The 25741-nt window shown below is 45.6% G+C and overlaps 1 protein-coding gene across 1 annotated transcript in view; it reads right to left on the minus strand.

Moving 5' to 3' along the window:
* rock1 (Rho-associated, coiled-coil containing protein kinase 1) overlaps positions 1-10636 on the minus strand; it is a 207983-nt gene extending 197347 nt beyond the window's left edge. The window contains exon 1 of the mRNA XM_043688241.2: positions 9781-10636. Coding sequence (XP_043544176.2) covers positions 9781-9873 — 93 coding nt within the window. The 5' untranslated portion in view covers positions 9874-10636. The remainder of the gene's footprint in view (positions 1-9780) is intronic.
* Between the last annotated feature and the right edge of the window lie 15105 nt (positions 10637-25741).

Consider the following 25741-nt stretch of genomic DNA (forward strand, 5'->3'; position numbering starts at 1 on the left):
AATAGTCTGTGCCCTATTTGACTCCTCAACAGACTGCTCCAGGAAACACACTTAAAAACATTCCAGGAGCTCTTCTTCACCGTATTGGTGCTCATTAGATTTACTCCGTTTAATGCAGATTGAAGTCACCCATGATTATTGCCTTCCATTTGTTATATGCACCTTAAGTTCGTGATTTATAATTAAATTACCACTACTGTTTGATGGCCTATACACTAGCACTATAAATGCTTGCTGCCCTGAACTTCATCCAAGCAGATTCTTTTCCCCGTTCTTCCAATTAGAGATCCTCACTCACGAATATATTGACCCTGTCTCTTATAAGCATACCTCTACCCTTCTTTTCTTCTCTTTGGGTCTTCTCCTAAATGTTCAAAATTCATGAACACTCAGTTCTCAGACATAGTCACCTTGTAGTTATGTCACCTAAATGCCAATGAAAACATACCCTTTTACTACTACATGTGCCGTCAAGTCATCTACCTTGTTACAAATCCATTTAATTTGGCTTTTGTAATTCTATTCTATCATTTGATTTTAGGATGTGTTTCTGCTATTTTTAATGTTCACTTATAGCTTTTCTATTTTTCATCATCAGCTTTATTTTTATGCTAAATTAATTCCCTTTAGCTTTCCACTCCCTCAACATGCAAGTGTAGACCCTCACCAACAGTACCAGCATATCCTCCTGTGAGGATGTTAGTCTCATTCCTGCTAAGGTGTCTTCCCTGAACAGGTTTGAATTGTCCCAGAACCAACTCCAAAGCCACAAATTTAAAGTGATCTCTCGGGGGCCATTTTTACAGCCACATTATAATTTCTTCAATCTTCCACTGTTGATATTCGCAAGACATTAAAACATAGAAAATAGAAGCAGAGATACACCATTTGGCCCTTTGAGCCTACTCCACCATTCAACATGATCATAGCTGATCATCCAAATCGGTATCTTATTCCTGCTTTCTTCCCATACTGTTCTTAGGACTAAAAGGATCAAACAGTCTCTAAACCCTTCATAAAACCATGGAATGTTTTGGCCTCAGTAGCAGAGAATTCCATGTTAGGGACAGTTAACATGGCTTTGCGTGTGGGAAATCATGTCACTCTAACGTGATTTCAGTTTTTTGAAGAAGCAGAGCTGTGAACATGATCTATATGATCTTAAATTATTCATTTAAGAAAGAGTTGGATAGAGCTCTCAAAGATAGTGGAATCAAGGGTTATGGAGATAAGGCAGGAACAGGATACTGATTAGGAATGATCAGCCATGATCACATTGAATGGCGGTGCAGGCTCGAAGGGCTGAATGGCCTACTCCTTCACCTATTGTCTATTGTCTATATGGACTTCAGTAAGGTGCTTTACAAGGTTTTGCGTTGTAGACTAGTTAAGATTAGATTTCTTACAATGTGGAAACAAGTCCAACAAGTTCACAATGACCCTCAAAAGAGTAACCCACCCAGACCCATTTCCCTGCATTTACTCCTGACTAATGCACCAAACACTATGGGCAATTTAGCATGGCTAATTCACCTGACCTGCACATAGAGTCATAGAGTCAGAGGTGTACAGCATGGAAACAGATCCTTTGGTCCAACTTGTCCATGCCAGCCAGATAGCCCAACCCAATCTTTTCCCATCTGCCAGCACCTGGCCCATATCCCTCAAAACCCTTCCTATTCATATACCCATCCAGATGCCTTTTAAATGCTACAATTGTACCAGCCTCCATCACTTCCTCTGGCAGCTCATTCCATACACTTAACACCCTCTGTGTGAAAGAATTGCCCCTTAGGTCGCTTTTATATCTTTCCCTTCTCACCCTAAACCTATGCCCTCTAGTTCTGGACTCCGCCCACCTCAGGGAAAAGACTTTATCTATTTATCCTATCCTCGCCCCTCATGATTTTATAAACCTCTATAAGGTCACCCCTCAGCCTCCAACACTCCAGGGAAAACAGCCATAGTCTATTCAACATCTCCCTATAGCTCAAGTCCTCCAACCCTGGCAACATCCTTGTAAACCTTTTCTGAACCCTTTCAAGTTTCACAATATCTTTCCAATATGAAGGAGAGCAGAATTGCATGCAATATTCCAACAGTGACCTAACCAATGTCCTGTACAGCTACAACACTACCTCCCAACCACTGTACTCAATACTCTGACCAATAAAGGAAAGCATACCAAACGCCTTCTTCACTATCCTATCTAACTGCGACTCCACTTTCAACGAGCTATAAACATGCGCTCCAAGGTCTCTTTGTTCAACAACACTCCCTAGGACCTTGCCATTACGTGTATAAGTCCTGCTAAGATTTGCTTTCCCAAAATGCAGCGCCTCGCATTTATCTGAATTAAACTCTATCTGCCACTTCTCAGTCCATTGGCCCATTAGATCAAGATCCTGTTGTAATCTGAGATAACCTTCTTCGCTGGCCACTACACCTCCAATTTTGGTGTCATCAAACTTACTAACTATACCTCTTATGCTCGCATTCAAATCATTTATATAAATGATGAAAAGTAGTGGACCCAGCACTGATCCTTGTGGCACTCCACTGGTCACAGGCCTCCAGTCAGAAAAACAACTCTCCACCACCATCACCCTCTGCCTTCTACCTCTGAGCCAGTTCTGTATCCAAATGGCGAGTTCTTCTTGTATTCTATGAGATCTAACCTTGTTCACCAGTCTCCCATGGGGAACCTTGCCGAATGCCTTATTGAAGTCCATATGGGTCACATTTACCGCCCTGCCCTCATCAATTCTCTTTGTTACTTCTTCAAAGCACTCAATCAAGTTTGTGAGACATGATTTCCCATGCACAAAGCCATGCTGACTATCCCTAATCAGTCCTTGCATTTCCAAATACATGTACATCCTGTCCCTCAGGATTCCCTCCGACAACTTGCCCACCACTGACGTCAGGGTCACCGGGTCTATAGTTCCTGGGCTTGTCCTTACCTCCTTTCTTAAACAGTGGCACCACGTTTGCCAACCTCCAGTATTCCGGCACCTCACCATCAATGATACAAATATTTCAGTAGGAGGTCCAGCAATCACTTCCCTAGCTTCCCACAGAGTTCTAGGGTACACCTAGATCAGGTCGTGGGGATTTATCCACCTTTACCCATTTCAAGACATCCAGCACTTCCTCCTCTGTAATATGGACATTTTTCACGATGTCACCATCTGTTTCCCTACGTTCTTTATCTTCTATGTCCTTTTCCACAGTAAATACCGATGCAAAATACTATTTTAGTATCTGCCTCAGCTCCTGCAGCTCCACACAAAGGCCACGTTGCTGATCTTTGAGGGGCCCTACTCTCTCCCTAGTTACCCTTTTGTCCTTAATGTATTTGTAAAAGACCTTTGGATTCTCCTTAACTCTATTTTCCAAAGCTATCTCATGTCCCCTTTTTGCCCTCCTGATTTTTCTCTTAAGTATACTCCTACTGCTTTTAAACTCTTCTAAGGATTCACTCGATCTATCCTGTCTATACCTGACATATGCTTTCTTCTTTTTCTTAACCAAACCCTCAATTTCTTCAGTCATTCAGCATTCCCATACCTATCAGCTTTTCTTTTCACCCTCACAGGAATATACTTTCTCTGGACTCTCTGTCATCTCATTTCTGAAGGTGAGGAAGGAGACCGGAGCACCCGGAGGAAGCCCATGCAAACACGGGGAGAACATGCAAAACCCGACACAGAGTCATCCAAGGCAGGAATTGAACCTGATCCCTGGCACTGTGAGGGAGCAGTGCTAACCACTGAGCCACCATGCCGCCTTAATAAGGTTCGGTCACATGGAGTACAGGTAGAACTGGCTCAAAGATGGAAGACAGAGTGGTGGTGGAGGGTTACTTTTCAAACTGGAGACCTTGACCAGTGGTGTGCCACATGGATTAGTGCTGGGTCCACTGCTTTTTGTTATTTATATGAATGATTTGGATGCAAACATAGGAGGTATAGTTAATGAGTTTGCAGATAACACCAAAATTGGAGGTGTAGTGGCCAGCGAAGAAGGCTACCTCAGAACTTACAGGATCTTGATCAGATGGGCCAATAGGTCAAAGAGTGGCAGATGGAATTTAATTTGGACAAATGGAGGTGCTGCATTTTAGAAAGGCAAATCTGGGGAGGACTTATACACTTAATGATAAGGTCCTCAGGAGTGTTGCTAAACAAAAAGACCTTGGGGTGCGGATTCATAGCTCCTTGAAAGTGGAGTCACAGGTTGATAGGGTAGTGATGATGATGTTTGGTATGCTTTCCTTTATTGGTAAGTGTGTCGTGTATAGGAGTTGGGGGTCATGTTGTGGCTATACACGACATTAGTTTGCCCACTTTTGGAATATTGCATGCAATTCTGGTCTCTCCCCTATAGGACAGATGTGGCAAAATTTGCAAGGGTTCAGAAAAGATTTACAAGGATGTTGCCAGCTTTGGAGGGTTTGAGTTATAGGGAGAGGCTAAATAGGCTGGGGCTGTTTTCCCTGGAGTGTCAGAGGCTGAGAGGTGACCTTATAGAGGTTTATAAAATCATGAAGGGCATGGATAGGATAAATAAATTAAGTCTTTTCCCTGGGGTGGGGGACTCCAGAACTAGAGGGCATAAGTTTAAGGAGAGAGAGGAAAGATTTAGTATGGACTTTTCCACGCAGAGGGCGGTGAGTGTATGGAATGAGCTGCCAGAGGAAATGGTGGAAGCTGATACAATTACAACATTTAAAAGGCATCTGGATGGGCATATGAATAGGAAGGGTTTAGGAGGGTATGGGTCAAATGATGGCAAATGGGACTAGATTAATTTAGGATATCTGATGAGAATAGATGAGTTGGACTGTTTCCATGCTGTACATTTCTATGACTCTACAACTCTTCGTGAAGAAATTTCTCCTCTCAACCCTAAATAGCCGACCGCATATCCTTTGATTGAGAGCTCTGATTATGAACTCTTGGACACTGGAAATATCCTTCCAGTGTTTACCTTGTCTAGTCCTTTTAGAATGTTACAGGTGTCTATGAGATCCCCTCGTTCTTCTAAATTCCAATAAAAATGGAATCATAGAATCCCTACAGTGTGCAAACAGACCCTTCGGCCCAACAAGTCCATACCAACCCTCCAAAGAGTAACCCACCCAGACCCATTGCCCTATGCTATTAATCTACATTTACCCCTAACTAATGTACCTAACTTCCATATCCCTGAACACTATGAGCAATTTAGCATGACCAATTCACCTATCCTGCACATCTTTGGACTGTGAGAGGAAACCCATGCAGACACGGGAAGAATGTGCAAACTACACGCAGACAGTCGTCCAAGGCTGGAATCGAACCCGGGTCTCTGGCACTGTGAGGCAGCAGTACTAATCACTAAGCCACCATGCTGCCCTTAAATGTTATGGTTTAAAATCTTACCAGTTAAATATGATTTTAACAGATCCAGTCTCTCTTTATACATTCAGTCCTACGATCGCACAAGTCGGTCTGGCAAACTTTAATTGCACTTCATCCATGAATAGAACATCTTTCCTCACATAAGAAGACCGAAACTGCACTCAATACTCCAAGTGTGGCCTCACCAAGGCCCTGTACAATTGCAGGAAAACAACCCTGCTCCTATATTCAAATCCTGTCGCAATGAAGGCCAATATACCATTTGTCCTCTTTACTGTTCGCTGCACCTGTCTGCTTACTTTCAGAAACTAGTGTACAAGGTCACCTAGGTTTTATTGCACCTCTCCCTTTCACAAACTATCAACACTCACACAATAATCGGCGTTCCTGTTTTTGCTACAAAAGTGGATAATCTCACATTTTTCTACATTACATTTTATCTGCCAAGCATTTGCCCACTCACTCAACTCATTCAAATCACATTGAAGCATCTCTGCATCCACCTCGCAATTCAGTCTCCCATCCCCCTTTGTCATCTGCAAAATGGAGATGTTAGAGTTAGATCCCTCGTCTAAATAATTAATATACATTGTGAATAGCTAGGATCCAAGGACTATTCCCTACAGTGCTCGACTCATCATCAGTTACCACTTGGAAAAATACCTATTTATTTTCACTCTTTATTTCCTTTCTGCCAATCAGTTCTCTATCCATGTCAGTACAATATCCCTAATCCCATGTGTTTTAATTTTATATTCAAATCTCTTATGTGGAACCTTATCAAAAGCCTTCTGAAAATCCAAATAAATCACATCTATTAGCTCCTCCTTATCAACACTACCAGTTACATCCTCAAATATTCCAGTAGATTTCACAATCATTATTTCTCTTTTGTTAATCCATGCTGACTCTGTCGATCCTGTCTCCCCAATTGAATCTTTTATAAGGGACTCTAGCATTTGCCCTAATACCAACGTTCGGTTCACCAGTTTATAATTCCTCTCTTTCTCTTCCTGTTTTAAACGTGGGCATGATGTGGAGAATCCGGTGTTGGACTAGAGTGGACAAAGTTAAAAATCACCCAACACCAGGTTATAGTCCAATAGGTTTATCTAGAAGCATGAGCTTTCGGAGCACCGCTCCTTCTTCAGATAGTTGAAGATGGAGCAGTGCTCCGAAAGCTAGTGCTTCCAAATAAACCTGTTGGATTATAACCCTTGTGTTGTATGATTTTTAACTTAAATATGGGATTATATTTGGTACCTTACCACCTACAGGCACTGTTCCAGAGTCTACAGAATCTTGAAAAATGACCACCATTGCATCCACTATTTCTTGAGCGATATCCTCAAACACTGTGGGGTGTAGATTATCAGGCCCTAGGAATTTATCAACCTTTAATCTCAATTTCCCTAGCACCAACTCCCTACCAATATTGATTTTTTCAGTTCCACTCCCTCATTAGTATATAATATGGGAGGAATTCTGAGATAACCGGCCATATGTCTTGCTTTTTATTTCAGTTTCGCTCCCTTAATTCTACTTTCAGGGCCTCATTCCCTTTTCCAACAATATCCTTGGTGCTAATGTGAACCACAACCTCTGGCTCTTCACGCTCCCCAAAAATAACACCCTGCAACTACTTTGTGACATCCTTGATCCTGGTACAACAGAGGCACATACCAGCCTGTAGTCATAGAAATGCTTGTCTGCTCCCCAACGATCAAATTGTCTGTTGTTAATCTCTTTCCATTCTTCTTCTTTGAGGAATTTCTCCAAACCTAAATTTTGACCAGATTTTGGTCATCTATTTAATATCTCTATGTGACACAGTGTCAAGTTTTGTTTTCTCACAAGATATCTTGGTGCAGTTTATTTATATTTTAGACATAAATACAAGTTACTGTTGTAAATATTGCAATTCATGGTTTTAGAAACATACCAAGAAAATATCACTTTGTGAGCATCAGGATGGCAACCAGATTAGAGCTGAAGAAGTAAAATTAGCATTACATACATAGCAAAGAATAACCATTACCAAGAAGAAAAGTCTAGCACTCTCTCCAACCTTTAATTGTAAAACCAAGTTCTCCAACAACATCCTAGAGGTCAATTGCTGAAGTTGAACTACATCAGGCATAATGAAAACAGTAGCTAAAGACCATCTCTGTATCCTGTGATCATGGTTCACCTCCCAAACACTCAAGATGTCCCCATTTATCAGGCACAAGTTATGGGTGTGATATTTAAAATGAACAGTCCACAGTGCTTGGAAATCCCAGCACACTTTGAACAATTAAGTACTATTTGAAGCGTTACAATGTAAGGAACACACAGGAGGCTCCAACAAAGAGAAATGTGACAATGACCAATAACCATTTTAGAGATAAAAACTGAAAGAATTGCAGATGCTGTAAATCAGAAACAAAAACAGAAGTTGCTGGAAAAGCTCAGCAAGTCTGCCAGCATTTATGAAGAGAAATTAAAAGAACCTCAGGCAACTGTCTGTGTGGAGTTTGCACATTCTCCCCGTGTCTGCATAGGTTTCCTCCGGGTGCTCCGGTTTCCTCCCACAGTCCAAAGATGTGCAGGTTAGGTGAATTGGCCATGCTAAATTGCCCATAGTGTTAGGTGAAAGGGAATGGGTCTGGGTGGGTTGCTCTTCGGAGGGTCGGTGTGGACTTGTTGGGCTGAAGGGCTTGTTTCCACACTGTCAATAATCTAATCTAAATCTAAATAACGTTTCAGGTCTGGTGACCCTTCCTCACAACTGATGGCAGCTAGGAAAATTTTGGTTTATGTGCAGAAGATAGGGGGGGGGGGGGGGGGAGATAAAGAGCAACAAAAAGGAATGGATCGAGCCCAATCTCTCTCAATGGTTGAATAGGTAGGGCCTATTCTTGCTGAAGTTTAGAAGAATGAAACATAAAAGATCCTTATAGGGCTTCACAGGGTAGATGCTGAGAGGTTGTTTCTACTTAACAGATATTCTAGGGCCAGAGGGCATAATCTTAGAGTAAGAGGTTACCATTTAACACAGAGATGAGAAGGAATTTCTTCTCGCAGAGTGTAGTGAATCTGTGGAACTCTTTACTGCAGAGGGCCATGGAAGTAGTCTCATTCAGTATATTCAAGGCCAAGATAGAAAGATTTTTAATCAATAAGAGAATTGTGGTGTGGGGAAAAGGCAGGAATTGAGGATTATCAGACCAGTCAGGATATTATTGCATGACAATGGGCCAAATGGTTTACTTCTCCTCCTACATTTTATAGCACAGCACTGTCAGTTCAGATTATCTGTACAAGTCTCTCAAACAATATTTGGACCCATAATCATCTGAGAAGCAAGAAAACTAATATTAAGTCATGGTTGATGCCTAGAAAGTGTGATCAAATATTGATGACTTATCTGAATGAATGCATAGTCAAGAAATGCAATAATATTCAGGACAGACCAATCTGCACAGCCAGCACTTCAACTAATAAACTCACTCTGCTTTTTCACCGAAGTGTACCACTGCTGCAGCGTGAATGCAAAGCAGCAACTCACTAAGCTCATCTCAGCAGTATCTCCCAGCCCTGCAAGCATTTTAATGAAAAGAATAAGCAAAGTATATGTCATGGAAATACCATTGCTTCAAAGTCACACACCATCCTCATCTGGACATATAAATTCCCACACTGTCTCAATATAAAATCCTAAAATTCCCTTCTTAACAAAACTGCAACCTGAAATTATGAGATAATATACAAAGATCTGTTCATCGCATATTGGACAAATTGCTTTTTTTCCCATTTAGAAATGCCAAATTATGAAAATATTATGAAATATTTTGACTTCTCATTTTCCATCTTAGACTACTCAAAGACTATTCTAATTAGTAGGTACTCCAGTTATCTCAGAAGTTATTTCTAACAATTTATTTATAACTTGAATTAAATCTGTAAAATTTGGGGTGACAGGAGTCTTTCACAGATGTCAAAGGAACATATTGCAAGCAGTGTAAGATACTTGTACTGAAGCTGTATATCAATCATGATAATTCAAATTATGTTACTATGATCTACTGGTTCAACTCTTACTTTTCGATTTAGCAATTCAATTCTTCTTACTTGTCAACACAGAAAAAAGTTGTGCATCGTAAGAGCAGCCATTCAGAAATTGTCTAAATATTTGGACAAATTCATGTCTACATAATGCATTAATTCAACAGAATTAAACAGAGATATAAATCACTGTTTTCACAAAACATACTTTTGAAAGTAAACGTCTTAAAACCCATTGAGCACCTTGCCTTGAAACTTGTAGATCACATTTTATGCGTCTGGTCACCATAATTACAGCATCAACAGAAACGTATTAAACCTCACTTACCAGCAAACATTCACTGTTCACTTCGCACTTGGGATCCTTTAACATAAAATCGATCTTTTCAAATCGAATCTCCAAACTGTCTCCAGATGACATGGTGTCCACGTTGTATTATAAAGATATTTCCAAGTTCAAAAGAAATGAAAATTTGAACAAAATAAGCACTTCCGATATGACTGTCAGCCTTTTTACGGAGCAACCATCAGGTAAGCGCAAGTAAAAATCATAAAAAACACCTTCACAGAATCATTTCACCGAATAGTTTCTTTTCCCTAGTTGGAACCATAAAAACTTTCACGGAACTTCGAATTATCAGTCGCATTTTCAAGAAAATAAACAGAAGAAACACTTTCCTCGTTTCAAGTTCCTCTTCAAAGTTCAGAAGGGCAGTGGTTCGTTAATAAAAAGAATGTACTGAAAATGCATTTACAGCTAGATTCGTCAACCCGGCTATTTGAAAAAGTAGAAAGGTGCAATCTTGATTAAAAATAAAGATAGTACAGTGTCAAGCCTCGTTTATAGGCCTGAACAGCAACACATCTGGTACGTTGACAGCTTCAGCTCAGGAACATGAACTTCTGCAAATATTTCTTCAGAGCGAATATCACGGCGCGCGGTTAACATCCTGTGTGCCCATTGCTTCACATAAAACTCGGTTCGCGGATCAGCAGCACCTTTGCAATCTCAACGAGGTTTTTCTTTAAAACAAAAATAATGCTGCTTGTGATTCCCCGGCTTCTTTCTCAACGGCGGTGAGAATGCAGAGCGATTTTTTTCTTCTTCCTGAAAATGCACCCGTCAATTTGCAACTTTCTTTTCCTGATCAACATGTCCGCCTTCCTGTTCAAACGCTCCGAGGAAGCCGGCCTGAAGACATTGCGCGTGCGCCGCTTGGGCCTTCAACCGTTGCGTATTCGACAAGCCTGGCGGTAGTTGGAATACTTTTGGAGGAAATGAGAATCTACAGACAGAAAATTGTGGTCTGTCAGCCGACGAGAAGGGAGGCGTTGCCTTTCTGAACAAGTTCGGAGGGATAGCCAACTGTTAGTTCAGGCATGTAGCTTTCCAGGAGGTTTATTTTTGTTTGGACGGCGGGGAGAGATTTTGGGGGGTGTCGAAGTTCAGCACTGGGATGCAGCTTGAAAGCTTTGTCAGTGGTGTTGGTGCCAGAGGAAAGGGTGGAGGCACGGATAAGGTTAGATTCGGGAATTCACCGTGCAAGAAAGAAAGGATATCGTGCGAGAGGAGATCGCTAAAGATCGCAATGGATTTCTATTTCCACCTTGAGGAGGGATTGTAGTGGAGTTTCCTAGGGGAGTGTGTTGGACCCTTGCTTTTCCTGATAGATATTAGTGATCTAGGTCATGGTGTATAGGAAACAGTTTTGAAGGTTGCAGATCACACAAAACTTGGAAGAATGTTAGATATATTTTAATAAATCTGTTCACGGATGTTGTTATTCAACTCTGGAGCTGGTGAGATGTGAATCCATGCCTCGAGTTCAGAAAGAGGCAAGCGACCTTTGAAAGAATTGTAAACCATGATGAGAATAGTGTAGAACTCCCAAAGGACAGACCTATTGGGAGAGATAAATGGCAGATGGAGCTCAATGCAGACGAGTGTGAGGTGATACATTTGAAAGGAGGAACATTGAAAGACGATATAAAATAGGGGGTATAATTTTTAAAAGGGGTGCAGGAGCAAAGCAGCCTGTGTGTATTTGTGAACAGATCATTGAAGACTGCAAGATAAGCTGAGACAGTTAAAGTATGCAGTATCCTCAACATTACTAATAGATGCATAAAAGTACAAGAAGGTGATGTTGAACATGTACAAGACACTTGTTAGGTCTCACCTGCAGTTACGTGCATGGCATTATTGAAAAGATGTGAAGGCATTGGACAGAGTGCAGAAGTGATTTACAGGAATAGTTCCAAGGATGAGAAATTTAAGGGTAGATTGAAGAAGTTGGGACTATTCACCTTTGGAGAGAAGAAGGTTATCTCAGTCTATAACAGATTTTGATCAGATGGGCCAATGGGCTGAGAAGTGGCAGATGGAGTTTAATTCAGATAAATGCGAGGTGCTGCATTTTGGGAAAGCAAAGCTTAGCAGGACTTATACACTTAATGGTTAGGTCCTAGGGAGTGTTGCTGAACAAAGAGACCTTGGAGTGCAGGTTCATAGCTCCTTGAAAGTGGAGTCACAGGTAGATCGGATAGTGAAGAAGGTGTTTGGTATGCTTTCCTTTATTGGTAAGAGCATTGAGTACAGGAGTTGGGAAGTCATGTTGCAGCAGTACAGGATATTGGTTAGACCACTGTTGGAATATTGCATGCGATTCTGATCTCCTTCCTTTTGGAAAAATGTTGTGAAACTTGAAAGGGTTCAGAAAAGATTTACAAGGATGTTGCCAGGGTTAGAGGATTTGAGCTATAGGGAGAATCTATCCTTTCACACGCTGTGGCCAACCCTAGCTAGGCTAGCATTTAATACCCATCCCTAATTGACCAGAGGGCATTTACAAGTCAACCACATTGTTGTGGGTCTGAAGTCCCATGTAAGTCACAGATTTCCTTCCCTCAAGGATATTAGATTATTTGGATATAAATAACAAGCAAGGGTAAGGAGAGAAATACAAAGGAAATTGGCAATAGGTAATGATGATCATTCGAAGAACCAGTGGAGATACAATAGGTTAAATAAGTCCTTCTGGGCCAAAACATTTTTGTGATGGTGGAACTTAGAAACATAAAATAGGAGCAGTACTAGGCCATTCATCCCTATGAGCTTACTTTGACATTTATTATGATCATGGCTAATCATATAACTCAGTAGCCCTTCTTACATTTCCCTCATATCTTTTATCCATTTAGCCCAAATGCTATATCCAACTCTTAAAACTATAAAATGTTTTGACCTTGATTGCTTTCTGTGGTAACAAATTTCACAAGCTTACCACTGTCTGGGTGAAGAAATTTCCCCCAATCTCAATCCTAAATGATTTATCTTGTATCCTTCAACAGTCATCCCTGTTGCTGGATTCCCCCTGCATTCAGGAACACCCTTCCTCCGTTTAGCTTGTCTAGTCTTGTTGGAATTTTATAACTTTATTCTTTTGAACTCCAGCAAATGAAATCCTAACTGATTCAACCTCCACTTATACATCATTTCTGTCAATCCAGAAATCAGTATGACAAACCTTTACTGCACTTCCTATAGCAAGAACATTCTTCCTCAGTTAAAGAGACCAAAACTGCACACAATATGCCAGCTATGGACTCACCAAAGCCCTGTATAATTGCAGGAAGACATCCAGCAGTGCACCACCACCACCACACACATCTTCCCCTCAAAACCCCATCTGCATTTCCCAGGGATCGTTCCCTCCCTACTCCATTGCTCAACCACCACCCTCTACTCATGGCACCTTCCCATGTAATTGCAGAAGGTTGAACACCTGCCCCTTCGCCGCCTCCCTGCTCACCATCCAAGGGACTAAAACGTCTTTGCAGATGAAGCAGCATTTCAACTGTACCTCTTTCAATCATATGTGTTGTATTCACTGCATTCAATGTGGTCTACTCCACATTGGAGAAACTAAACGCAAACTTGACGACTGCTTTGCAGAATACCTCTGGCCCATGCGCAAGCCTGACCCCAACCTTCCCATAGCCGTTCATTTTAACACACTGTCTTGCTCACATGTCCATTTGTCTGTCCTCTGCATGCCATAATTCTCCAGTGGCTCACAACAAAACTAGTGGAGCAACATCTCATCTAACCAAACAGTTTACAATGCTCAATATTGAGTTCAACACCTTAAAGTTGTGAGCCCATTCATTCCCTTTCTTTTAGCTTTGCTTGTACATTCTCCGTCACCTTGTCTCCCTTCCCCCACCCCAGTGGAACTGTCTGTTCTTTCCATTATGGCAGTTAGACACTTCATTGTTCTGCCTTTCTCACATTCTGATCACTTCATCTGAACTATCAACATTCTTTCTCTCCCACCATCCACAATTGCATAAATGTTGCCCCTGCCACAGTCGAAAGTCTGGTGCTGGAAAGGCACAGCAGGTTAGATAGTATCTGAGGAACAGGAGAATCAATGTTTTGGGCACAAGCCCTTCATCAGGAAGTGCCCCCTCCACACTACACATCAGCTCTGATGAAGAGCTATCTAGATTCAAAATATTAGCTTGCTCTCCGTGGATGCTGCCTGACCCACTGTAATCTCCAGCATTTTGTGTTTTCCATACATAAGTCACGTTGCATAGTCCCCTCTCTAAATTTATAGTCATTCAAATAATCTGCCTTCCAACAGTGCGGATAATCTCACATTTATTATATTGTATTGCACCGGCCATGCATTCGTCTACTCACTCACCTTGTCCAAATCACACTGAAGCGTCACACCTGCCCTCCTCCTCTAACCTAAATAATAAGACCCGTTGTGGTAAGTAGGTAAGTGCTGCATTTTGCTTGTATTCTTTAGACCCAGTTTTTTTTTTTTAAAAAAGGTTACTTTCAGAGGGATGGCAGTGAAGGCAGTGCAATGTTCCTCTTGCAACATGTTTGAGGTGAGGGATGCCATGGACGTCCTTGCTGATTACACTTGCAGGAAGTGCACCCATCTCCAGCTCCTCCAAGACCGTGTTAGGGGACTGGAGCTGGAGTTGGATGAACTTAGGATCATTCGGGAGGCAGAGGGGGTCATAGATCGGAGCTTTAGGGAAGTAGTAACTCCAAAGATGGCAGATAGATGGGTGACAGTGAGGGGGACTGGGAGGAAGCAGCCAGTGCAGGGACCCCCTGCGGCCGTTCCCCTCAAGAACAAGTATACCGTTTTGGATACTTGTGGGGGGGGGGACTTAACAGGGGTAAGTAACGGGGCTCAGGCCTCTGGCACGGAGCCTGTCCCCGTTACTCAGAAGGGAAGGGTGGAGAAGAGCAGAGCAATAGTAATTGGGGACTCGATAGTTCGGGGCACAGATAGGCGGTTTTGTGGGAACGAGAGAGACTCACGTTTGGTATGTTGCCTCCCAGGTTCAAGGGTACGTGATGTCTCTGATCGTGTTTTCCGGGTCCTTAAGGAGGAGAGGGAGCAGCCCGAAGTCGTGGTCCACATTGGCACCAATGACATAGGTAGGAGGAGCGCTGAGGATGTTAGTCAGGGTTTCAGGGAGCTAGGTTGGAAGCTCAAAGTTAGAACGAACAGAGTTGTTGTCTCTGGTTTGTTACCCGTGTCACGTGATAGAGAGTCGAGGAATAGGGAGAGAGAACAGTTAAATGCGTGGCTACAGGGATGGTGCAGGAGGGAGGGATTCCGGTATTTGGATAACTGGGGTTCTTTCTGGGGAAGGTGGGACCTCTATAAACAGGATGGTCTGCACCTGAACCTGAGGGGCACCAGTATCCTTGGTGGGAGGTTTGCTAGTGCTCTTGGCGGGGGGTTTAAACTAACTCTGCAGGGGCATGGGAACCCAGACTGTAGCTTTAGGGTGCAGGACCTGGAGTGTAGGGAGGTTAGGAACATGGCATCAATTTCAAAGGAGGGTGCCTGTAAACAGGAAAGTGGCTTGAAGTGTGTATACTTCAATGCAAGAAGTATACGAAATAAGGTAGGTGAACTTGCAGCGTGGGTTGGTACCTGGGACTTCGATGTTGTGGCTATTACGGAGACATGGGTAGAACAGGGACAGGATTGGTTGTTGCAGGTCCCTGGGTTTAAATGTTTTAGTAGGGTCAGAGGTGGGGGTAAAAGAGGGGGAGGTGTTGCATTGCTTGTCAAAGATAGTATTACAGCTGTGGAAAGGACGATGGATGAAGACTCGCCATCTGAGGTAGTTTGGGCTGAGGTTAGGAATAGGAAAGGTGAGCTCACCCTGTTAGGAGTTTTTTACAGGCCTCCTAATAGTCCTAGAAACGTAGAAGAAAGGATTGCGAGGATGATTCAAGAGATGAGTGAAAGTAATAGGGTGGTTGTTATGGGGGACTTTAACTTTCCTGATATTGATTGGGAAAGCTATAGCTCTAGTTCGTTAGATGGGTCAGTGTTTGTCCAATGTGTGCAGAAGGGTTTCCTGACACAATATGTAGATAGGCCAACAAGAGGTGAGGCCATGCTGGATTTGGTTCTGGGTAATGAACCAGGGGGACAGTGACCACAATTCGGTGACTTTTACTCTAGTGATGGAGAGGGATAAGTGTGCACTACAGGGCAAGAGTTATAGCTGGGGGCAGGGAAATTATGATGCAGTGAGGCATGACTTAGGATGTGTGGCTTGGAAAAGTAAGCTTCAAGGCAAGGGCGTAATTGATATGTGGAGCTTGTTCAAGGAGCAACTATTGAGTGTCCTTGATAAGTATGTACCCGTCAGGCAGGGAGGAAAGGGTCGTGTGAGGGAGCCGTGGTTTAATAAGGAATTGGAATCCCTTGTTAAATGGAAGAGGGCGGCCTATGTAAAGAAGAGGCGTGAAGGTTCAATTGGGGCGATTGAGAGTTATAGGGTAGCCAGGAAGGACCTGAAGAGAGAGCTAAGAGCAGCAAGGAGGGGACATGAAAGGTCCTTAGTTGGTAGGATTAGGGAAAACCCTAAGGCTTTCTATAGGTATGTCAGGAATAAAAGAATGACTAGGGTAGGAATAGGTCCGACTGGGGTGGGGGCGGAGAGGTCGGGAAGCAGATTGCAGGTTAGGAAGGCGGTGCTGAATTTGATGGATTTGACTGAGACAGGCTGGGGGGAGGGGAAATGAGGAAACTGGTGAAATCCGAGTTCATCCCTTGTGGTTGGAGGGTTCCTAGCCGGAAGATGAGGCGTTCTTCCTCCAACCGTCGTTTCGCTGTGGTCTGACGATGGAGGAGTCCAAAGACCTGCATATCCTTGGTGGAGTGGGAGGGGGAATTGAAATGTTGAGCTACAGGGTGGTTGGGTTGGTTGGTCCGGGTGTCCCAGAGGTGTTCTCTGAAACGCTCCGCAAGTAGGCGGCCTGTCTCCCCAATATAGAGGAGGCCACATCGGGTGCAAAGGATGCAATAGATGATATGTGTGGAGGTACAGGTGAATCTGTGGCGGATATGGAAGTTTCCTTTGGGGCCTTGGAGGGAGGTGAGCGGGGAGGTGTGGGCGCAAGTCTTGCACCTCCTGCGGTTGCAGGGGAAGGTGCCGGGAGTGGAGGTTGGGTTGGTGGGGGGTGTGGATCTGACGAGGGAGTCACGGAGGGAGTGGTCTTTACGGAATGCTGATAGGGGAGGGGAGGGAAATATATCCTTGGTGGTGGGGTCCGTTTGGAGGTGGCGGAAATGGCGGCGGATGATGCGCTGTACATGGAGGTTAGTGGGGTGGTAGGTGAGGACCAGTGGGGTTCTGTCCTGGTGGCGGTTGGAGGGGCGGGGTTCAAGGGTGGAGGATCGGGAAGTGGAAGAGATGCGGTGGAGGGCATCGTCGACCACGTCGGGGGGAAAATTGCGGTCCTTGAAGAAGGAGGCCATCTGGGATGTGCGTTTTTGGAACTGGTCCTCCTGGGAGCAGATGCGGCGGAGTCGAAGGAATTGGGAGAATGGGATGGCGTTTTTACAGGGGGGAGGATGGGAGGAGGTGTAGTCCAGGTAGCTGTGGGAGTCGGTTGGTTTGTAGTAGATGTCCGTGTTGATTCGGTCGCCTGAGATAGAAATAGAAAGGTCGAGGAAGGGGAGGGAGGAATCTGAGACTGTCCAGGTGAATTTGAGGTCGGGGTGGAAGGTGTTGGTGAAGTGGATGAACTGTTCAACCTCCTCGTGGGAGCACGAGACGGCGCCGATACAGTCATCGATGTAGCGGAGGAAAAGGTGGGGGGTGGGGCCAGTGTAGTTGCGGAAGATGGATTGTTCCACATATCCTACGAAGAGGCAGGCATAGCTGGGGCCCATGCGGGTGCCCATGGCTACTCCTTTCGTTTGGAGGAAGTGGGAGGATTGGAAAGAGAAGTTGTTCAGGGTGAGGACCAGTTCAGTCAGTCGAAGGAGGGTGTCTGTGGAAGGGTACTGGTCGGTACGGCGGGAAAGAAAGAAGCGGAGGGCTTTGAGTCCTTCGTGATGGGGGATGGAGGTGTACAGGGACTGGATGTCCATGGTGAAAATAAGGCGTTGGGGACCGGGGAAGCGAAAATCATGGAGCAGGTGGAGGGCATGGGTGGTGTCCCGAACGTGGCTGGGGAGTTCTTGGACTAAGGGGGACAGGACGGTGTCAAGGTATGCGGAGATGAGTTCGGTGGGGCAGGAGCAGGTGGAGACAATGGGTCGGCCGGGGCAGTCAGGTTTGTGGATTTTGGGCAGGAGGTAGAAGCGGGAGGTGCGGGGTTGTGGGACTATGAGGTTGGAGGCGGTGGATGGGAGATCCCCCGAGGTGATGAGGTATGGACGGTCTGGGAGATGATGGTTTGGTGGTGGGGGGTGGGGTCATGGTCAAGGGGGCAGTAGGAGGAGGTATCTGCGAGCTGGCGTTTGGCCTCAGCGGTGTAGAGGTCGGTGCGCCAAACTACTACCGCGCCTCCCTTGTCTGCTGGTTTGATAGTGAGGTTGGGGTTGCAACGGAGTGAGTGGAGGGCTGCGTGTTCCGAGGGTGAGAGGTTGGAGTGGGTGAGAGGGGTGGGGGAGTTCAGGTGGCGGTTAATATCGCGGCGGCAGTTGGCTATGCAGAGGTCGAGGGCAGGTAGGAGGCCAGCACGGGGTGTCCAGGTGGATGGGGTGTGTTGGAGGCGGGAGAAGGGGTCGTCAGAGGGTGGGCGGGAGTCTTGGTTAAAGAAGTAGGCGCGGAGGCGAAGGCGGCGGAAGAATTGTTCGATGTCACGCCGCGTGTTGAATTCATTAATCCGAGAGCGTAGGGGAATGAAGGTGAGGCCTCTGCTGAGGACTGATCTTTCATCCTCCGAGAGGGATGGGTCTGGAGGGATGGTGAAAATACGGCAGGGCTGGGAGCTAAGACCTGGTGTGGGGCTGGAGCTGAGTGTGGGGGCGGGGTTAGGTCTGGGGGGCGAGGACGGAGATCGGCGTGGGGGCGGGGTCGGGCGTGGTGATGGCGATAGGCGAAGGGGCGGGGTTAGACGTGGTGACGGAGATGGGCGTGGGGGCGGGGTTAGGCATGAAGTCGGAGATCGGCGAAGGGGTGGGGTTAGGCGAGGTGACGGAACTCGCCGGGGGGGCGGGGTTAGGCGTGGAGATCGGCGTGGGGGCGGAGACACATGCGGCGTTAGTGACGTCAGTGGGGGCGGAAGTGGCGTTGCAACCCCAACCTCACCATCAAACCAGCAGACAAGGGAGGCGCGGTAGTAGTTTGGCGCACCGACCTCTACACCGCTGAGGCCAAACGCCAGCTCGCAGATACCTCCTCCTACTGCCCCCTTGACCATGACCCCACCCCACACCACCAAACCATCATCTCCCAGACCGTCCTAACCTCATCACCTCGGGGGATCTCCCATCCACCACCTCCAACCTCATAGTCCCACAACCCCGCACCTCCCGCTTCTACCTCCTGCCCAAAATCCACAAACCTGACTGCCCCGGCCGACCCATTGTCTCCGCCTGCTCCTGCCCCACCGAACTCATCTCCGCATACCTTGACACCGTCCTATCCCCCTTAGTCCAAGAACTTCCCACCTACGTTTGGGACACCACCCATGCCCTCCACCTGCTCCATGATTTTCGCTTCCCCGGTCCCCAACGCCTTATTTTCACCATGGACATCCAGTCCCTGTACACCTCCATCCCCCATCACGAAGGACTCAAAGCCATCCGCTTCTTTCTTTCCCGCCGTACCGACCAGTACCCTTCCACAGACACCCTCCTTCGACTGACTGAACTGGTCCTCACCCTGAACAACTTCTCTTTCCAATCCTCCCACTTCCTCCAAACGAAAGGAGTAGCCATGGGCACCCGCATGGGCCCCAGCTATGCCTGCCTCTTCGTAGGATATGTGGAACAATCCATCTTCCGCAACTACACTGGCCCCACCCCCCACCTTTTCCTTCGCTACATCGATGACTGTATCGGCGCCGCCTCGTGCTCCCACGAGGAGGTTGAACAGTTCATCCACTTCACCAACACCTTCCACCCTGACCTCAAATTCACCTGGACAGTCTCAGATTCCTCCCTCCCCTTCCTCGACCTTTCTATTTCTATCTCAGGCAACCGAATCAACACGGACATCTACTACAAACCAACCGACTCCCACAGCTACCTGGACTACACCTCCTCCCATCCTGCCCCCTGTAAAAACGCCATCCCATTCTCCCAATTCCTTCGACTCCGCCACATCTGATCCCAGGAGGACCAGTTCCAAAAACGCACATCCCAGATGGCCTCCTTCTTCAAGGACCGCAATTTCCCCCCCGACGTGGTCGACGATGCCCTCCACCGCATCTCTTCCACTTCCCGATTCTTCGCCCTTGAACCCCGCCCCTCCAACTGCCACCAGGACAGAACCCCACTGGTCCTCACCTACCACCCCACTAACCTCCATGTACAGCGCATCATCCGCCGCCATTTCCGCCACCTCCAAACGGACCCCACCACCAAGGATATATTTCCCTCCCCTCCCCTATCAGCATTCCGTAAAGACCACTCCCTCCGTGACTCCCTCGTCAGATCCACACCCCCCACCAACCCAACCTCCACTCCCGGCACCTTCCCCTGCAACCGCAGGAGGTGCAAGACTTGCGCCCACACCTCCCCCCTCACCTCCCTCCAAGGCCCCAAAGGAAACTTCCATATCCGCCACAGATTCACCTGTACCTCCACACATATCATCTATTGCATCCTTTGCACCCGATGTGGCCTCCTCTATATTGGGGAGACAGGCCGCCTACTTGAGGAGCGTTTCAGAGAACACCTCTGGGACACCCGGACCAACCAACCCAACCACCCTGTAGCTCAACATTTCAATTCCCCCTCCCACTCCACCAAGGATATGCAGGTCTTTGGACTCCTCCATCGTCAGACCACAGCGAAACGACGGTTGGAGGAAGAACGCCTCATCTTCCGGCTAGGAACCCTCCAACCACAAGGGATGAACTCGGATTTCACCAGTTTCCTCATTTCCCCTCCCCCCAGCCTGTCTCAGTCAAATCCATCAAATTCAGCACCGCCTTCCTAACCTGCAATCTTCTTCCCGACCTCTCCGCCCCCACCCCAGTCTGACCTATCACCCTCACCTTGACCTCTTTCCACCTATCACATTTCCGACGCCCCTCCCCAAGTCCCTCCTCCCTATCTTTTATTTTAGCCTGCTGTACCAACTTTCCTCATTCCTGAAGAAGGGCTAATGACCGAAACGTCGATTCTCCTGTTCCCTAGATGCTGCCTGACCTGCTGCACTTTTCCAGCAACACATTTCCATCTCTGATCTCCAGCATCTGCAGACCTCACTTTCTCCTCAAGGAATAGGTCCAGTCAAGGATAGTAGTGGGAAGTTGCGTGTGGAGGCTGAAGAGATTGGGGTGACACTGAATGAATACTTTTCGTCAGTATTCAATCAGGAACAGGACATTGTTGTCAATGTGAATACTGAGTCACAATTAAGTAGAATGGATGGCTTTGAGGTATGTAGAGAAGAGGTGTTGGAAATTCTGGAAAGGGTGAAAATAGATAAGTCCCCTGGGCCTGATGGCATTTATCCTAGGATTCTCTGGGAAGCAAGGGAGGAGATTGCAGAGCCATTGGCCTTGATTTTTATGTCCTCGTTGTCTACAGGAGTAGTGCCAAAAGATTGGAGGCTAGCAAATGTGGTTCCCTTGTTCAAGAAGGGGAGTAGGGATAACCGTAGTAACTATAGGCCGGTGAGTCTCACTTCTGTTGTGGGCAAAATCTTAGAGAGAATTGTAAGGGATAGGATTTATGAACATCTGGATAGGAATAATGTGATCAAGGATAGTCAGCATGGTTTTGTGAAGGGCAGGTCGTGCCTCACAAACCTTATTGAATTCTTTGAGAAGGTGACTAAGGAGGTGGACGAGGGGAAAGCGGTAGATGTGGTGTATATGGATTTTAGTAAGGCGTTTGATAAGGTTCCCCATGGTAGACTACTGCAAAAAATACGGAGGTATGGCATTGAGGGTGAGTTGGAGGTTTGGATTAGGAGTTGGCTGGCCGGAAGAAGACAGAGGGTAGTAGTTGATGGCAAAGGTTCATCTTGGAGTGCCGTCACTAGCGGTGTTCCGCAAGGATCTGTTTTGGGACCATTGCTGTTTGTCATTTTTATAAATGACCTGGAGGAGGGGTTAGAAGGTTGGGTGAGCAAGTTTGCGGATGATACAAAAGTCGGAGGAGTTGTAGACAGTGAGGAAGGACGTGGCAGGTTACAGTGGGATATAGATAAGCCACAGAACTGGGCAGAAAGGTGGCAAATGGAGTTCAATGTAGCTAAGTGTGAGGTGATTCACTTTGGTAAGAGTAACAAAAAGATGGGGTACTGGGCTAACGGTCGGATACTTGGTAGTGTGGATGAGCAGAGGGATCTTGGTGTCCATGTACACAGATCTTTGAAAGTTGCCACCCAGGTAAATAGTGCAGTGAAGAAGGCATATGGCGTACTGGCTTTTATTGGTAGAGGAATTGAGTTCCGGAGTACTGAGGTCATGTTGCAGTTGTATAAGACTCTGGTGCGGCCGCATCTGGAGTGTTGTGTGCAGTTTTGGTCGCCATACTATAGGAAGGATGTGGAGGCACTGGAACGGGTGCAGAGGAGGTTTACCAGGATGTTGCCTGGTATGGTAGAAAGATCGTATGAGGAAAGGCTGAGGCACTTGGGGTTGTTTTCATTGGAGAAAAGAAGGTTTAGGGGTGACTTGATAGAGGTGTACAAGATGATTAGGGGTTTAGATAGGGTCGACAGTGAGAATCTTTTTCCACGTATGGAGTCAGCTATTACAAGGGGGCATAGATTTAAATTAAGGGGGGGTAGGTATAGGACAGATGTTAGGGGTAGGTTCTTTACTCAGCGAGTCGTGAGTTCATGGAATGCCCTGCCAGTAGCAGTGGTGGACTCTCCCTCTTTATGGGTATTTAAGCGGGCATTGGATAGGCATATGGAGGATAGTGGGCTAGTGTAGGTTAGGTGGGCTTGGATTGGCGCAACATCGAGGGCCGAAGGGCCTGTACTGCGCTGTGTTCTTCTATGTTCTATATTCTCCTCAAAGTTCATCTTCCCACCCAGTTTTGTGTCATCTAACTTGAAAATTATTGTTCTTAATATTGAATTGAAGGAAAATGGGTCAGCTATGTTTACCATTGAAATATTAACCTATAGACATAAAAAGTGAGAGAGATTAAAAGGGATTAAGCACCCCCCCAAAAAATCTATTCACTGTAGGTTATCTTGTCATCAGGTAAAAACAAGGACTGCAGATGCTGGAAACTTCAACCCCATGGCATCAATGTGAATTTCACCAGCTTCCTCATTTCCCCTTCCCCCACCTCATCCCAGCTCCAACCTTCCAGCTCAGCACTTTCCCCATGACCTGTCCTACCGACCTTTCTTCCTTTCCACCTATCCACTCCACTCTCCTCTCTGACCTATCACCTTCATCCCCACCCCCATTCATCCATTGTACTCTTTGCTACCTTCCCCACCCTCCTGTCTGACCTATCACCTCCATCCCCACCCGCATTCACCTATTGTACTCTATGCTACTTTGTCCCCACTCCCACCTCCCTCTCATTTATCTCTCCACTCTGCAGGCACCCTGCCTCTATTTCTGACGAAGGGCTTTTGCCCGAAACGTTGATTTTCCTGCTCCTCGGATGCTGCCTGACCTGCTGTGCTTTTCCAGCACCATTCTAATCTATCTTGTCATTAGGGCCCAGTTCCAAATCATGTAATTTCCCTGATGCCACTTACAATACCTGGTTGAACTTTACATTTAATTTTTTTAGGAAAACAAATTTGCAATTTTATTGTCTTAATAGTAAAACTTAAACATAGCAATACAAGGAGTTTTTCAGAGGGGATAACTTGACACCAACTAGTGACAGAAATATGTTAAGAGAAGTAACTAAAGGATTGGTGAAAGCCTTTATGGACACTTTTGAGAAAGGTTGCAAGACCAAATAGTAATATTCCCTCTTAACCAGAATATGTGGGAGTGAGAAATAAGTGAACGTGGTTTGATGACAATGCAAAGGACTGGAGAATTGGAAGGGCAAAAGACAGTACCTTGCAAATGTTGCTGGAAGGAATTGTCAAGGGAGGAAGAAAGGAGGCTGTGATATATTAGTTCCAAATTCCAAATATATTAAACAAATCTTGACCAAAGATTTGTGAATCTTTGGAACTCCTTATCCCAGAAGTTGTGGATCCTCCCATCATTTTATATATATGTAAGGTTGAGATCAACAGATTTTTGGCTTCTCAAGGAATTAAGGGAGCATGGGAATTGAGACCAAAGATCAGTCAATTAAAATCAAAATCAGAATTCCTACAGTATGGAAACAGGCCCTTCAGCCCAACAAGTCCACACCAACCCTTTGCTCTATGCTATTAATCTACATTTACCCCCAACTAATGCACCTAACCTACACATCCCTGAACACTATGGGCAATTTAGCATGACCAATTCACCTAACCTGTTCATCTTTGGACTGTGGGAGAAAACCGTCACAGACACATGGAGAATGTGCAAACACCACACAGTTGCCCAAGGCTAGGATCAAACCTGGATGCCTGGTGCTGTGAGGCAGCAGTGCTAGCCACTGAGCCACCATGCTGCCCCCTAGAGTGAAGACATCATTGAATGACAGAGAGGCTCAATGGGCTGTGTAGTCTACTCCTGATCTTTTTTTTATGTTTCTGTATTTATACTGGGGTATTACTTTCTGCTTTCCTGGAAAATGTTATTAATTATTTTCACACATTCGCTTTTTCCCGTAGGTCCAGAACTTCCAGTGCAAAGTTTATTTTTATTGACTCTACTAAAGCACCTATCATTTAAAAATCTTTAATAAATTTCCCCTTAATAGAGACATAGAGATGTACAGCATGGAAACAGACCCTTCGGTCCAACCTGTCCATGCCGACCAGATATCCCAACTCAATCTAATCCCACCTACCAGCACCCGGCCCATATCCATCCAAACCCTTCCTATTCCTATACCCATCCAAATGCCTCTTAAATGTTGCAATTGTACTAGCCTCCACCATATCCTTTGGCCACTCATTCCATACACGTACCACCCTCTGCGTGAAAAAGTTGCCCCTTAGGTCTCTTTTATATCTTTCCCCTCTGACCCTAAACCTATGCCCTCTAGTTCTGGACTTCCCGACCCCAGGGAAAAGACTTTGCCTATTTATCCTATCCATGCCCCTCATAATTTTGTAAACCTTTATAAGGTCACCCCTCAGCCTCCGACACTCCAGGGAAAACAGCCCCAGCCTGTTCAGCCTGCCCCTATACTCCAAATCCTCCAACACTGGCAACATCCTTGTAAATCCTTTCTGAACCCTTTCAAGTTTCACAACATCTTTCCAATAGGAAGGAGACCAGAACTGCACGCAATATTCCAACAGTGACCTAACCAATGTCCGGTACAGCTGCGACATGACCTCCCAACTCCTGTACTCAATGCTCTTACCAATAAAGGAAAGCATACCAAACGCCTTCTTCACTATCCTACCTACCTGCGACTCCTCTTTCAAGGAGCTATGAACCTGCACTCCAAGGTCCCTTTGTTCAGCAACACTCCCTAGGACCTTACCATTAAGTGTATAAGTCCTGCTAAGATTTGCTTTCCCAAAATGCAGCAACTCGCATTTATCTGAATTAAACTCCATCTGCCACTTCCCCGTCTTAACCTGTCTCTCTGGATAGCCAGAACTGGAACAAATATTTACAGTCAGTGTCTGTCGGGGATGGAAAATTATTGGATATTTGTGAGGATGTGAATAATAAGGAATGGGAGTTCTTACAGGATAGACTTCAGGCAGAGAAAAAA

The sequence above is a fragment of the Chiloscyllium plagiosum genome, unplaced genomic scaffold (assembly GCF_037043375.1).
Source record: "Chiloscyllium plagiosum isolate Xiang-an unplaced genomic scaffold, Cpla_swu_hap1 HiC_scaffold_4, whole genome shotgun sequence".
Taxonomy (NCBI): Eukaryota; Metazoa; Chordata; class Chondrichthyes; order Orectolobiformes; family Hemiscylliidae; genus Chiloscyllium; species Chiloscyllium plagiosum.